The 14,274-nt window shown below is 45.7% G+C and overlaps 1 protein-coding gene across 1 annotated transcript in view; it reads left to right on the forward strand.

Moving 5' to 3' along the window:
• The window catches only part of LOC148517484 (ATP-dependent translocase ABCB1-like), a 121,354-nt gene that overhangs the window by 39,415 nt on the left and 67,665 nt on the right, over positions 1-14,274 (forward strand). The window contains exons 4-5 of the mRNA XM_088478661.1: positions 4,230-4,374; positions 6,720-6,774. Of these exons, the coding sequence (XP_088334787.1) occupies positions 4,230-4,374; positions 6,720-6,774 (200 nt within the window). The remainder of the gene's footprint in view (positions 1-4,229; positions 4,375-6,719; positions 6,775-14,274) is intronic.

A 14,274-nucleotide genomic window follows, 5' to 3' on the forward strand; every position in this document is an offset into this window, starting at 1 on the left:
TGGAGATGACGTCATCTCCAAGCGACCACTTTCACTCCGCAAAAGCCGGGTCTATGCAGACCCGACTGCGGTGAGAGCGGCACTGACTCGGGAATATCCCGAGTCGGCGCCGGCAAAATTCCGGGTCTGATCCGGATAGGAACTTTGGCCCTCATTCAGAGCCGTACGCTCTGAGCAGAGCGCATGCTCTGAATGAGGGCCGGGCTCCATTTTCATGGAGCGTCCTCCTGGACGCTCGTATAGCTGTGGGTCACCACCCACAGGCTATACGAGCGTGCTTTGTGATGGCCGCGATGGTCGAGACCATCCCGACCATCGAAATTGCGAGCCGGAGCCTGCGGTTGAGGTTTTCAACCGCAAGCTCCGGAGTGATTTTGGCTCTATCAGAGCCAAAATCACTCCCACTGACATCACTAGTGATGTCAGTGGGCCGGCTTCTGACGGGAGGCGTTCCCGTGGGAATGCCCCCATCAGGGAGGCACGCCCCCGGCACGCCCACCAAAGGGGGCGTGCTGTCAATCAACATTGACAGCACGCCCCCTTTGATCGGACACAACGAGCGAAGGACTTTCCTTCGCTCGTCGCGTCTGGCGCATGCGTACGACGGAGCTCCCTCCGTCGTGCGCATGCTCAGTCCATAACATTGACCCACTTGCGAGCGGACAGCCGCTCGCGAGTGGGTCTGAATCAGGCCCTTTGTTCCAACTCCGGGTCAGACCCGGAATTTAGGTGGAAAAGGGGTATTATTAACACATAGTTTTGCTTTAATCTTGTACTAACACTTTAGTCTCTCACTGCTGTGCTTCGCTGGGGTGGCTGGCTATCGCCGGCTTTTTTGGGGTTCTGCACCCCAGATTCTGACCAAGTGATAGGGATCTCCGGTATCAGAGACGCCGTGACGCGGCCCGGAGGCTTAGCCATATCTTTGCAATATATGCAACTGAGATCTCTGAATTATCTACCACCATGTAGTTTTTCAAATCTTATTGCTGATTTCATTCAGTGTGCTGGGGGATTACTTTTTGTTGTTTCTTGTATAGACTAACCCCTCCCTTACATGCACCTGAGTGATATTACTGAAGTGATTGAGCAGCTTCCAACTTGTATTTCTGTAGCTGATGTTTACGAAAGTAATCATTTTGTCACTGGACCTATGTGTTTAGGAAATTGGTCTATTCACTTATCTGACTCTTAGGGGTAAATTTACCAAGAATCGAGACAGGTCGAGATGACAATCTCGGATGTTTTTAGGCATGTTTTTCATCTTGCAAATTTACTAAGTGCAAATTCGGGTGGGTGTTTTAGTGAGTTTGGTTTTCTCACTTTTTTTTCTCTCCTGAGATGTAAATCTCGCCTTTACTCGCCATCGGCAAAAATCGGTCAGTTTTTTATAGTCAGATATACATCTCTCAAATTTACCAAGAATTGAGATTACAATCTCGGGAGAGATGCCTGCAAACTCGCTGCCAAATTGATGTTTTAAACACTCACCTCCTGATCAGCGAGTTATGCAGAAACATGCCGAAGTCCTTTTTTTTTTTTACGTTTTTGGAAAAAATGACCTGAGGTCCCCCCCCCAAAACACTAACCAGCCCCGAACTTGCCAGCCTGTCCTGGTACAGAAAAAATTCTGGGGAACAAAATGAATAGGGTTACCCCGAAAATTAGGTACCAGCACCAGGGACAGGGCTGGTTTTAAATATATGGGCAAAAAAATTGCGTAGGGGTACCCGTATATTTAAAACCAGCCCTGGACCCTAACTAGCAGGGGGCTGATGCCACAGCCAGGGGAGCCCTTTCACTGTAGTTCTCCAAGTACCAGAATGCGGGGGAGGCTTGCTGGCACCTGTAGTTCGACTGGAAAGACAATGTTGGCTTTTCTGATTTTACACAACACCGACACTATCAACCCGCCACCCACCGCCCAGGGGTGGCGGGGATAGCCCCGGGCTATCAGCCTAGGCCAGGGGTGCCCTGGAGAGGGGTACCCCTTAATTGGAGGGGTACTCAACTCCCCAGGGATCCCTGGCCTGGGCTGACTAGCGGTCAGGACTGATGCTGTGGCTGGGGGGCCCGGTGAAAGGGCTCCCCTGGCTATGGCATCAGCCCCACGCTAGTAAGGGTCCAGGGCTGGTTTTAAATATAGGGGTACCCCTACGCAATTTTTTTGCCCCTATATTTAAAACTAGCCCTGTCCCTGCTGACTGGTGCTGATACCTAATTTATGGGGTAACCCTATTCATTTTGTTCCCCGTAATTTTAGCTACCAGGACAGGCTAGCAAGTCTGGGGCTGGTTAGTGTTTTGGTGGGGGACCTCAGGTAATTTTTTTTTTTTTTTAAATAAACCAAATTTATTACAGGTACAATACAAGCAGCCTACACAAATCTCATTGATATGTGCAGGCTGCTAGCTCGGGTGAGATTTGCAGTGAGAAAACACTACAGTCCCGGGTTAGTAATCACATCTTCACTTGTAACTCGGGAGAGAAATCTCTATTTGCTTCACCATCGGAAAACTGACTTTCAGTTAAACTCGCTTCTTAGTAAATTTGCAAAACCAAAAAAACAAAACAAGTGTGTGTGTGTATATATATATATATATATATATGTATACACTCACGTATATACAGAAAATAGCAGTGTATAGGCGGCACTCACAGCTGTGCAGTCAGTCAATAGTCGGAGGTCCCACTCCCCTCAAATTCAACGTTTCAAATTTATTTTACATTCATGACTGACTGCACAGCTGTGAGTGCCGCCTATACACTGCTATTTTCTGTACTTATTTGTGAAGGAGGGCACCCAGCGAAGTTGTTCTACAGTAAGCAAGAGTGCCAAATATTTTGCAATATATATATATATATATATATATATATATATATATATATATATATATCAGATGACACAAGCTCCTAAAATGAAAACTAGCAATCCCCCCCCCCCACCAGTAATTCTCCCTTTCCTGTATCAGATACACCACAGAGAAATTGCACAATGGCATCAATAAACCACGAAAATATTAACTGAACTATTCATGTTGATAACACAGATTCCAATATGCTGCAATACATTCAGAAGTGTAGAAAACAAACAAACAAAATATTCCATCATGGTTTTGTTCTTTGAAATTTAGAGGGTTTTTTTCTATAATCTTTTGTTTAAAGATACACAAGCCAGTACAATAACCCATTATCTTGACAAAAAAAAAGAAAGAAAAAAGCAAAGTCTAACAAAATGCACCCACAATTTTCAAGTAAATAAAAAATTTGAAACAAAAATAAAACACAAACAAAGGAGTGATGGTCAGGAAAGAGGAAAGGTTGGGGCTGGGGGGAGAAAGTATTGTTCAACCCAATAAAAGTATTGAGAAAGTGCTGGATAAGCAGAGGCGGCTCAGAGGTAGGGGTGCAGTGCTGTCCAAGATTCAAATAGGGGAACCCACCAGATGCCATTTCAAACACTGCCAAACATAGGGGTCTGTTTACTAAGCCTTGGAAGGAGATAAAGTGGACGGAGATAAAGTACCAACCAACCAGCTCCTAACTGTAATTTTTCAAACACAGCCTGTGACATGGCTGTTAAGAGCTGATTGGCTGCTACTTTATCTCTGTTCACTTTATCTCCATCCAAGGCTTAGTAAATCGACCCCATAGATGTCTGGGACTCGATTGCAGTTAGTGCATACTTGCCTACATCCTGGCTGCTTCCTGCAGGAGGAAGCAGCCAGGTCGGTTTAGCAGGGGAGCGGGACCTGTAAAGAGGGGCGTGGCTGGGTACATTACCAGCTGTTTTGGGGTGGGGCTGGGGGTGGAGCCACGTGATTGCGTCATGTAGGCTCCGCCCCCACTACACAATGCCAATATTTCCGGCATTGCGATGCAGGGGGCGGGGTTATGATGACGTGATTCAGCACGAATCGCGTCATCAGCCCCTCCGCAGCGGGGGGGACTGGAGAAGTCGGGAGGCCTGCCTACTTTTCCGGGGGGCCGGGAGCGGCACCCGATTTTCGGGAGGCTCCCGGCCAAATCGGGAGAGTAGGCATATATGAGTTGGTGTGGCTTCCCTATTTGAATTTTTGACTGCGCTGCAGCCCTACCCCTGGAGCCGCCACTGTGGATAAGTATTGATGATTACGCTGCAATTATATAAATACAGCATATGGAAGTTTTTAACAAAAGGTAAAGTTTTGTCACCCTATGTGATAATATTTAATATACTTTACTTTCAGTTCCGATACTCTGGAGGCGTAGACAAACTGCTTATGCTGCTTGGAACAGTAGCTGCAATGGCGCACGGGGCAGGCCTGCCGCTCATGATGCTGGTGTTTGGGGAAATGACGGACAGCTTTGTTGATTCTGAGAAAAATGGAACGGGTGAGTTTATCCCCATGAGTTCTGTATTCTGGAGTTTTCAGATAAGCATTGATTAAAGAAAAGTCCTAGCATTAATTTACAACAACCGCTGTAGATGTGTGTAAAGGTGTGGTGCAATAGTTATAGCTCCTGCCTCACAGTGCTGGGGCCATGGACTTATTGCAACCAGGGCGCTAACTACGTGTCGTTTGTATGGACGCTGAGCTTCCCCCGGAGGCTCCATTTTTTCTGACGGCACAAAAAATATATTCTGGTGGGTGAATCTTAGTGTATTTGTATATATGTAAACCACAATGTAATTGTTACAAATTAAATAGAATGATATTACTATCAAGATATCTCCTCATACACCACCTGTATTGTATAGCTCTTTTTCTGAACAAGTGGTGTGGAGTAGAAATGTCTGTGGGCAGCTGGGTGATTGCTGGAACTTCAGCAAAAGCTATCCCTAGTCTTACCCTAGAAGCTGTCCCTCCGGTGTCTGTGATCAGCTGTTTGGACGAGTAGTCTCGTGGTGCTGCGGCTGCGTTTTCACTCTATTCCTTCGGCTTAACAACTCTTACACCACAAGGTATAAATATTGATATCGAATTAAGTGTATTTTTAGAATAGTATTTTATCTACCTATTTCTTTTTTTATCCCTTTTAAAATATATTTTTACTTCTACAAACACTTATTCAGATACACACAATATTAATACACTCTTAGTATTATTGATCACCACGATTGTTACAATAAAACAGTACTTGACACACTGTGTCAATTTTAGTTGTTACACTAATAAAGTTTTTAAAAAATAAATAAATCACGGAGACAGGAATAAAAGGACTGCCCTCTGCAAGTGACGTCATCCTTGAAAAAGTACATACTGTACGAAACGCATTGGGGTCGGAGCTGTGTGCCACCAGACACACTCTCCCACAGAAAAAGCAGGACGCTACTGAACCCTGATAGGAAAGACAACAGAGCGCCCAAGCCGAAGGGACAGAGTGAAAACTCCTCCGCAGCACCACGAGACTACTCCTCCAAACAGCTGATCACAGACACTGGAGGGACGGCTTCTAGGGTAAGACTAGGGATAGCTTTTGCTGAAGTTCCAGCAATCACCCGGCTACCCACAGACATTTCTACTCCACACGAGTTGTTCATAAAAAGAGCTATAAACTACAGGTGGTGTATGAGGAGATACCTTGATAGTAATATAATTCTATTTAATTTGTAACAATTACATCGTGGTTTACATATATACATACACAAGCTCTCTCTCTTTGCTTATTTTCTCAGTTACCATTTATTGAGCAGCTAATTATCTCATGCAACCACTGCAATTATTTACCTTTGCCTTAGTGTATTTGTGTCAAAGAGAATTCAGGGCCTGATTTAGACTTGTATGCAAACCTGATGGCATGCGTACAAGTCCAATGGCGGGAGGACTGAGCATGCACGTGACCCGTTCTGCGCATAAGATTGCTCACAGTGCCCCCTGAGCACAGCATGGTTGACATTCTGTGGCCGTTCAGGGATGGGGACCATTTACAAAACAGAAGCATATCTTCGGACGCAGTAATTGCATCTGCCACGCCAGAGGGAGGGGCCTTTTTTCGTCAGACGCCTCCTGCTGCATTATTCTATTAAAGCATCGCTGCCAAAGATGCAGCTTATAGCATACAACTCTGAATCAGGCCCTTATGGTGCGTACACACGGGACGATCGATAATGATACCGTTGTAAGATCTCCCTGGTGTGCTGGATGATCGATATCGATCATCCAACACACCACCAACTCCCCAACGACCTGCAATCAACAATCGTGGGTCCCTCTAGTAACCTGGTCGATATCGACCAGGTTGACTTGCATGCACGGACGATGGACGATATCGATATCGTCCATACGTGCCCGCGCATCGTAGGTCGTTGCGCACCGAAAAATGCACGATATGAACGATAACGATATGATCGCTATCGTTCATATCGTCCATTTTAATCGTACCATGTGTAAGCACCTTTAGACCGTAGGATCAGGGGTATACCTCGCTGATTTCGGATAAGATGCAGGGCACCACGCGTCTGCAATATACAGATGTGCCCGCATACATCTAGCCTCCATGCTCGTTAAACAGCCCTTTTAGTAGCGCCATGCCATGGTAGCACTGTGCCCCTTTTCATGCAACTTTTCCATTAAAATTAGTCTTATTCGCAATGCGTTACAAATAGGATGCACAAGCAGCTTCTGCTGAGTAAAATGAGATGCGGCCTATATTCTGTGTGCAACGGCGGCTGTATCTGCATGCGAAATGCTACGTTACAGCGTCACAGCCACTGACACTATCTTTTCTCTTCTTAGCGGAAGCTATGACAAATTCAAGCTCAGTCATTGGACTAGAAGAACAAATGACCACGTAAGCAGAAATATAACCTACTTTGTCTTGTCAGGTAATGGTCTGTATTTGTGCATATTTAAAGAACAAAAGTGCATGTCAAAAATGGATTATAGCATTTCATCAAACCACTAACACTGCAGACACCCATTTTATTGTTCATGTACTAGAATTTGAATTGCACATAGCTTTCATCTGGACTATATTTTAGGGTACAGATGGGTAAGCATTTATACAGTGCCTATAGAATATCACCATACCCTGTAAAGTTCTTACTTTTTGGTCACATTACACCCTGGAAAAGAAATAAATGAAATCAAACATTTCCCAGCTTTATTTACACATTTCGTCTTGCAGCATTCAACTAATGAAAAAAAAGACAACCGGTCTGAAACCTAATAAAATATTAAAAACTAGAATAACGGCTGGAATAGTGATCTGTCCCCTGATGTATTACTTTGTAGAGCCACCTTTTGCTACAATCCCAGCCGTCTGTTTAGATAGGTCTCTTCCAGCTTTGAGCACCTACTGTAGATTGTGCAAATATTCCCCATTCTTCTTTGCCGAAAATTTTGTTTAGACAGATTTTGCGGTGATCGCGATGTCTGGCTCTCTTCAAGGGACTTTTCAGACTTTCTATCTTATTTAGGTCAGGTCTCTCATTTGGCCATTTAATGATATTCACCTTTCTATGCTTAAGCCACTGCGTTGTTTTCTTGGTGGTATGTTTAAGGTCATTGTCGTGCTGGAAGGTGAGCCACCTGTCCCTCTTCATCTGCTTAGCAGAGGGCCACAGGTTTCCCTCTAGAATTTGGGTGTACTTGGCAGCTTCCACCTTCCCTTCAATCCTGACCAATTGCCCAGTCCCTGCTGAAGAGAAACCCCTACAACTTAATGTTGCCACCACCCTGCTTCCTAGATATATATATTGTGCATTTCATGTGGTGTGCTGTGGGTGATTTTCGAACAACATAGAGCTTGGAATTCAGCCCAAAAAGTTCTGTGCTAGTCTCATCTGATCGTTCAACCATTTGTCACATGGCATAAGAATCTTCCAGGTGTTTTTTTTTTTTTTTGCAAAGTGCAAATGAGACTGAGGGCCTGAATTAGGGGGCGGACCCTACTGGATTTCCAGTCCAGGTTAACAGTAGGTTATGTGGACTGTAGTATTTTGCATGTTATTGCAGGTATTGGGCAGAATTGGGGTGCCCATCGCTTAGCACAGACTAGGAGCACAAACTATGCACCCAGTTGCAAAATTAGATTTTCATTTGCTGAGTGTGATTAAATTAATTACATTGAGGAGGGGGAAAATGCAATTTTTTTTTTCGTGTCCTCCCAGATAGTGGAAATAAGTGTCAGCCAAACTTTCAGAGCCTCACGACTAATACAGTGAAATCATCCAGACACAATGGAACAGCTCAGAGGGCCACATGTGTTGCACATTTATTAACAATCTTTAGTGCACTGAGCAACCGGAGACTGTGCCAGGTACTTTAAGGTGGTTCAAAAACTTTCCTCGGCTTCCTCAGCAGCCTGGAGAGACTTCCTGTAATTCTTCTTGTTTGCGCTTCAATTAACTTTAATAAAACATGATTTTTTCTACAGTCAATACAACCCAGCCAATCCCTTTGTTTGATAAATGATAAAAACATTGTTAAACTGACAACAGGCAATGTGTTGACATTCTCAGAATGTTGACATGTGGAATGTTGACATTGGGCCTGATTCAGCAAGGATCACTATTCTGCTAGAATGCACGCCACGCAGCTGCCAATATCAGCGGTGAAATGCAAATTGCATTGCTATCACAGCCTAACATAAGGACGCCCACTTGGGTGGTCACCCACAGATAAACGAGTGGCCAGGAGGCCGGCTCCTATTAAAAAAAAAAAAAAAAAAAGCCCTGAATCAGAGCGAGTGCTCTGAAAGAGCGTCCGGCTCTGAATCAGGGCCACAGTCAGCAGATAACTGTATGACCCCATTGGCTGCGGCATTAGCATAAAGATGCAGTCATGCTGCGAAAAAACACGCAGTCACGTCTGATTCAGAGGTAGAGATGTGCGCGGGCTAGTGTTTTGGTTTTGATAAAACTACCCACAAAGGTTTTGGTTCTGGATTTCTTTAAAAATTTATAGAAACAACTAAAATCATGAAATGTGGGCCTATTGTTGTTCCCACCATATTATTAACCCTAATAACATTAATTTCCAGACAATTTTGTCCACCTCACAGCGAAAAATATTTTTTACAGTTTTAGCCCATATTGGTCAAAGGCTGCAGCGAGCTGACTGCGCTAAACTAAGTGACAGGGCAGCAACACAAACACATGGCAGTTTAAAAAAGAACGTAGCACATCTAGTACACACAGAGGCAATGCAGTGCAGAGTGTTTAATATAAACTATATGATGCTATTCAATGTTTTCATTCATCAAGAACTAGATCATAGGCACGAGGCCAGCACAGCTAAATGGAGGATGTAGTATTAGGGGAAGCCAGGCAAAGGATTGATTGATAAATTGATTATAGATATATTATATAAAGAAACAATAAGTATATAAATAAATGGAACAAACTAATAAAAAACAAGAATCCAAATGAGATTGATTACAGAATATAACTACAAGTTAAAAAAAATGTAAAGGAAACAAACCATTAAACAGGAATCAAAATTAGATTTTTTTATAGTTAAATTATTAACTAAAATCAAAGTAAATTGGAGAAATGGAAAACACTCCCTTCTATTCAGAGGTGGGCACTAATGCATGCGCCTTTGCAATTTTTTTGTAAAGTCGCAGCGCGGTAATATGCAAATGCTAGTTTCAGCCCTCTCCTTGTGTACTCAGGTGCACCGGACTGTGTAAGCCCTGAGACGCCCACTATTAATGCCTGTGGAGTGGACGGTTCAAATTTTCTCTTTGCCACCATACCTCTGCCCTTCTTTCAATAATAATAAGGTTGGACCCGTTTGCCCACCAATATGTCACGGTGTAGATGTTTTTTCTTCTATTCACCTGCTGTAGAAATATAGGACCTCATTCAGACCCGCTCGCAAGTGGGTGGATGTTTAGGCGCTGTGGACACAAGCCCCGGAGCGAGAGAGAAATTCTCTCGCTCCGGAGCTCACTACAAAAAGGCTGGCTATCGATGTTGATCAACAGCTCGGCCCGTTTTGTAGGTGGGGTGGGGGGGTGGTTTCACAAATGGAGGCGTTCCTTAAGGAACGCCTGCCGTTTTGTGGGCGGCCGCACTGACATCAGCAGTGATGTCAGTGGGGAGCTTCCTGCTTGATCAGAGCAGGAAGCTCCCTGGGGCTTGCGGTTGCCGAGACCCAACCTTAGGGTCTCGTCGCAAGCCCCGATGGTCGCGATGGTAACCCACAGCTTAGCCAGCGACCAGGAGGCCGCACTTCAAAACCCAACCGGCCGCCCATATTCAGAGCGACCACTCGCATTTTGCGAGCGCATCTGAATGAGGGCCATTGTCTGACATTTTATATATTTTTTACTTCTATAATTTGAAAACAGTATTACACAACTTATTTTAATTGTATCTTAAAAAGGCTGATCCAGAGTTTACTGCAAGTCGGCCATAATTGCTCACACATTGGACTTGATTCTTAGTCAGATGCAGTCGCTGCTGTCCTTGCATTGTTTACCGCAGTAGGTGTCTGTGACATATAACTTAATGGACCAGATTACAGTCAGATTTACCAACTTACCAGCTGCCCCCTCATTGGTCCGCGTCCTCCTCACAGCAGGGGGGGGCGTGGCATGGCAATGGGTGGACAGTGCGAGGGGCGTAGCAGTTTAATCGTGTCATTGTGGCCCCGCCCCCCGCTGTACAGAGCCGATATTACAGCCACTGTATAGCGGGGGGGGGCGAGTCATCAGCCCCCTCTAACTGCCCACTTTTACTCAGGAAGTTGGCGACCACAGGTGGTGCTGGTGGCCAAGGGGAGAGTAGGAAAGTATGATTACAGTATTTCTGTTAGAATCATTGGGAATTGAGGGCAGTAAATCCTACTTGTTTGTTGGTGTTGTCTCCTCCAATTGTACAGTCACATGAAACATAGTTCAATTATTATGGGAACACCAGGTTAGTAATTAACTTATTGCTCATGGTCCAGTTATATCAACTAAACCCCGTTGGCTGTATGCAAAGGTGAGCAGAGCAAACTGTGTTGATCATTGATAAGAAGTCCTGGATTAAACAATCCATTTTGATTCCATGCAGTAAGGAATTATACGGTGAAGAAAGTCAAATGAGGTGAATACTTTTTATAGCCACTATAATATAGTAATAAAAGCGAATGACAGAGGTCACACATGGACTCTGTATCTAATTACAGGATTATTGTTTTGTGGAAGTTGTCTAACCCAATTACATTCCTTTGCCCAAGCAGGATGTCTTATATCCAGTGGCGTAACTAGGGTATTTGGAGCCCAGGGCCAATTTTTAAAAGGAGCGCCCCCCCTCCCCTATGTTGCGCGTGTCGAAAAATGGGCGTGGTCACTTAAAAATGGGGCGTGTCAACTTGACAGACCCCCTTTATCGTCACTCTGAACATTCCTTTCCATATGCACCTTAACCCCAGTAGTGCCCCTTATACAGTACCCCCAGTATGCAATGTCCCGAGATGTGGTCCCTCTTATGCAGGCCCATAGTAGTGCCCCTTATACAGTACCCCCAGTAGTGGTCCCCATTATGCAGCCCCTCATTAGTTCCCCTTATTCAGTGCCCCCCCTTATGCAGTACCCCATGTAGTGGTCCCCCTTATGAAGTGCCCCAGTAGTTGTTCCCCTTATGCAGTGCCCCTTATGTAGTGCCCCCAGTAGCAGTCCCCCCAATGCAGTGCCCCCAGTAGTAGTTCCCCCTAAGCAGTACCCCCAGTAGTGGTACCCTATTTGCAGTGCCCTTTATATAGTGCCCCCAGCAGTAGCCCCCCCCAAGCAGTGATCCCCCCTATCCAGTGCCCCTTATACAGTGCCCCCTGTAGTGGTCCTCCCTATTTAGTGCCCCCAGTAGTGGTCCCCTAGTAGTAAGCCCCTTATATAGTGTCCCCAGTACTAGTTTCCCTTATGCCCCTAGTAGTAAGCCCCTTATATAGTGTCCCCAGTAGTAGTTTCCCTTGTGCCCCTAGTAGTAAGCTCCAGTAGTAGTTCCCCCCCCCCAGTAGTAGTCCCCAATAGAGGTACCCCCTCTCGATGCAGTGCCCCCAGTAGTAGTTCCCAACAGAGGTTCCCCCTCCCAATGCAGTGCCCCCAATAGTAGTTCCCCCCCCAGGTGTAGTCCCCAGTAGTGCCCCACCCCCAGTAATGGTGCCCCCAGTAGTAAACCCCCCCCATACTGCAGCCACACAAGTTTACAAAAAATTTTTAAAAATCCACTTACCTGAATCCACGCTCCGACTCCGGCCACTGCTCTCGCCGCCGCACGTCAGTCCTCCCGAGCTGGCGCACTCTCCATTATGGGAGAGACGTCATTACCCATTGCAGGAGCCGGAAGGTGGAGCTCATGAGTAAGCTCCAGCCCGGCTCTTGCAGTGGGCGCTGCAGCAGTCAATGAGAGTCTGTCTGACTCTCATTGGCTGCTGGTTAACACACACATCACCGCCGCGCTAGCGGCGATGTGTATGTTAAACTGCACAGCCTGAGCCCGTCTCCCACCCTCCTCTTGGCGCTATTGAGTAGGCGCTCAGGGGTGGGAAGGGGATTGGCTGTGCAGCACAGGACCAGTGCTGGGCGCAGGGAAGCCTAGCGCCGGTCCTGTGTAAATGTGTAGCGCTGACTGCACACACTGTGGTCGGCTCTACACTGCCTAACTAGGTCTGTCCTACGGCGCCCAGGGCACGTGCCCCGTTTGCCCTGCCCTAGTTACGCCACTGCTTATATCTCTGCCTGCAGCCCATTGCTGTGAATAACACTTCCAGGGTGGGATGTATCAATTATTGCAAATAGATTGCGATACATCCCACTATTCGTCTGCATGCCAGCATTGGGCCCTCTCCTCTCTTAAAACTCCCCTGGTCTATACATTATATGGCGCAAGATGCCCAGCGCGACTAAGGTGCTCCGAGAGGAGTAGAGTACAGTATTTTTATTTTCAATTTTGCATTCTATTCGTATTGCAGACGCAGCGAAACGCCACTCAGAGTGTACTAGAGATGATGCGCTGTGACTTTACCCGCACATGAATTAGTTTTAAAAACATTCTAAAGTCTCAGATGAAGCTCAGTGGAACTTGCGGTGAGGGTAAGCCGAAGCCACCAGCATCGGAGCCCTTCTTACATAAACTCAGTCGCACACAGATATACAAATGACGCACATCAAATTGATCAATGCAAGCTTGCAATGTAGTTTTTGTTGCTCCCAGTTGATTTATTTATGCAAATAAGATGCACATTTTGAATGAGAAAGACGCTCGGCCGGGATCTGGCGCGTCAAGGGGGACTATTTGCCATGAGTTGAGCAACAATGTTTGAGGACACATCTGTACCAGTCATGACAGCTGTACCGATAAAGAGCTCTCCCCGCGATGTACAGACATCCGGGTTTATGACCCCGGAGTCCTAATGCACGAGCCACGGGGAAGAGATCCTTCCGATCCCTCTTCGCTTGTGTCTATTGGGCACAACGTTACGCTTTCCGGAGCTAGCTGAATACGGACACAACGCAGCACCATAAAATCCAATGGGGCTTGCTGTGACGCAGGTCCGCAAAAGATATCCATATGTATTGCTGGAAACCTCAGAAAACTATAATTTTCTGGGGTTTTACTACATTTTGAGATGGATACATCCTGAGGTTCCATACCCATGCACCGGTAACCATTACTCTCCTGTGTCTTCCCATTTTCTCTCTTCCCTACCCCAACACTTTCTCCTCGTCTCTCCTTCTTCCCCTCTCGATTGTCCCTCTGTCACTGCCCTTCACTCTCCTGTGCATCCCTGGCACAGGCGGGAGGCAACAATGTTCAGATCAACGGATATTACATTCCATCTTTTTTTTTATCAGCAGTCGATTTTATTATATAGATAATTTTGATCCACATTATTATGATCCACAGTCTGATGAAAGTCTTAAACATTTGATGACGTTGGAGCTATAAGGCTCAGACCCTGGTTTACGTTTGTTCCCTGAGCACAGAAAAGGATGTTTGGTTGCATAGGGGGAAATTCTAAAAGATTTTTCCCCTAGTTTACTTATAATAAGATTTGCCACTATTGGCTCTCATGGGTATTTTACAGCTGGAGAGCAGGGTATACTAACTCTAACCCTCACCCACCCCTCCTGCAGCCTAATCCTAAACCTTCCATCTCACAGCCTAACCCTCTGCTCCCGCAGCCTAACCCTAACACTCCCTCTAGTGTCTAACCCTTCGGGATCTGTCGGCATGCTGACTGTTGGGATCCTGACCACAACCCGGTTGCAGACGTCTGATGTAGAAAGTAATGATTCTTTAAACAATATATATTCTAGAAACAAAAATAAGATTGCTTGCAATGTAACATTGTGACA

This window comes from Taudactylus pleione, unplaced genomic scaffold (genome assembly GCF_031769625.1).
Source record: "Taudactylus pleione unplaced genomic scaffold, aTauple2 ptg000216l, whole genome shotgun sequence".
In the NCBI taxonomy this organism is placed as follows: domain Eukaryota; kingdom Metazoa; phylum Chordata; class Amphibia; order Anura; family Myobatrachidae; genus Taudactylus; species Taudactylus pleione.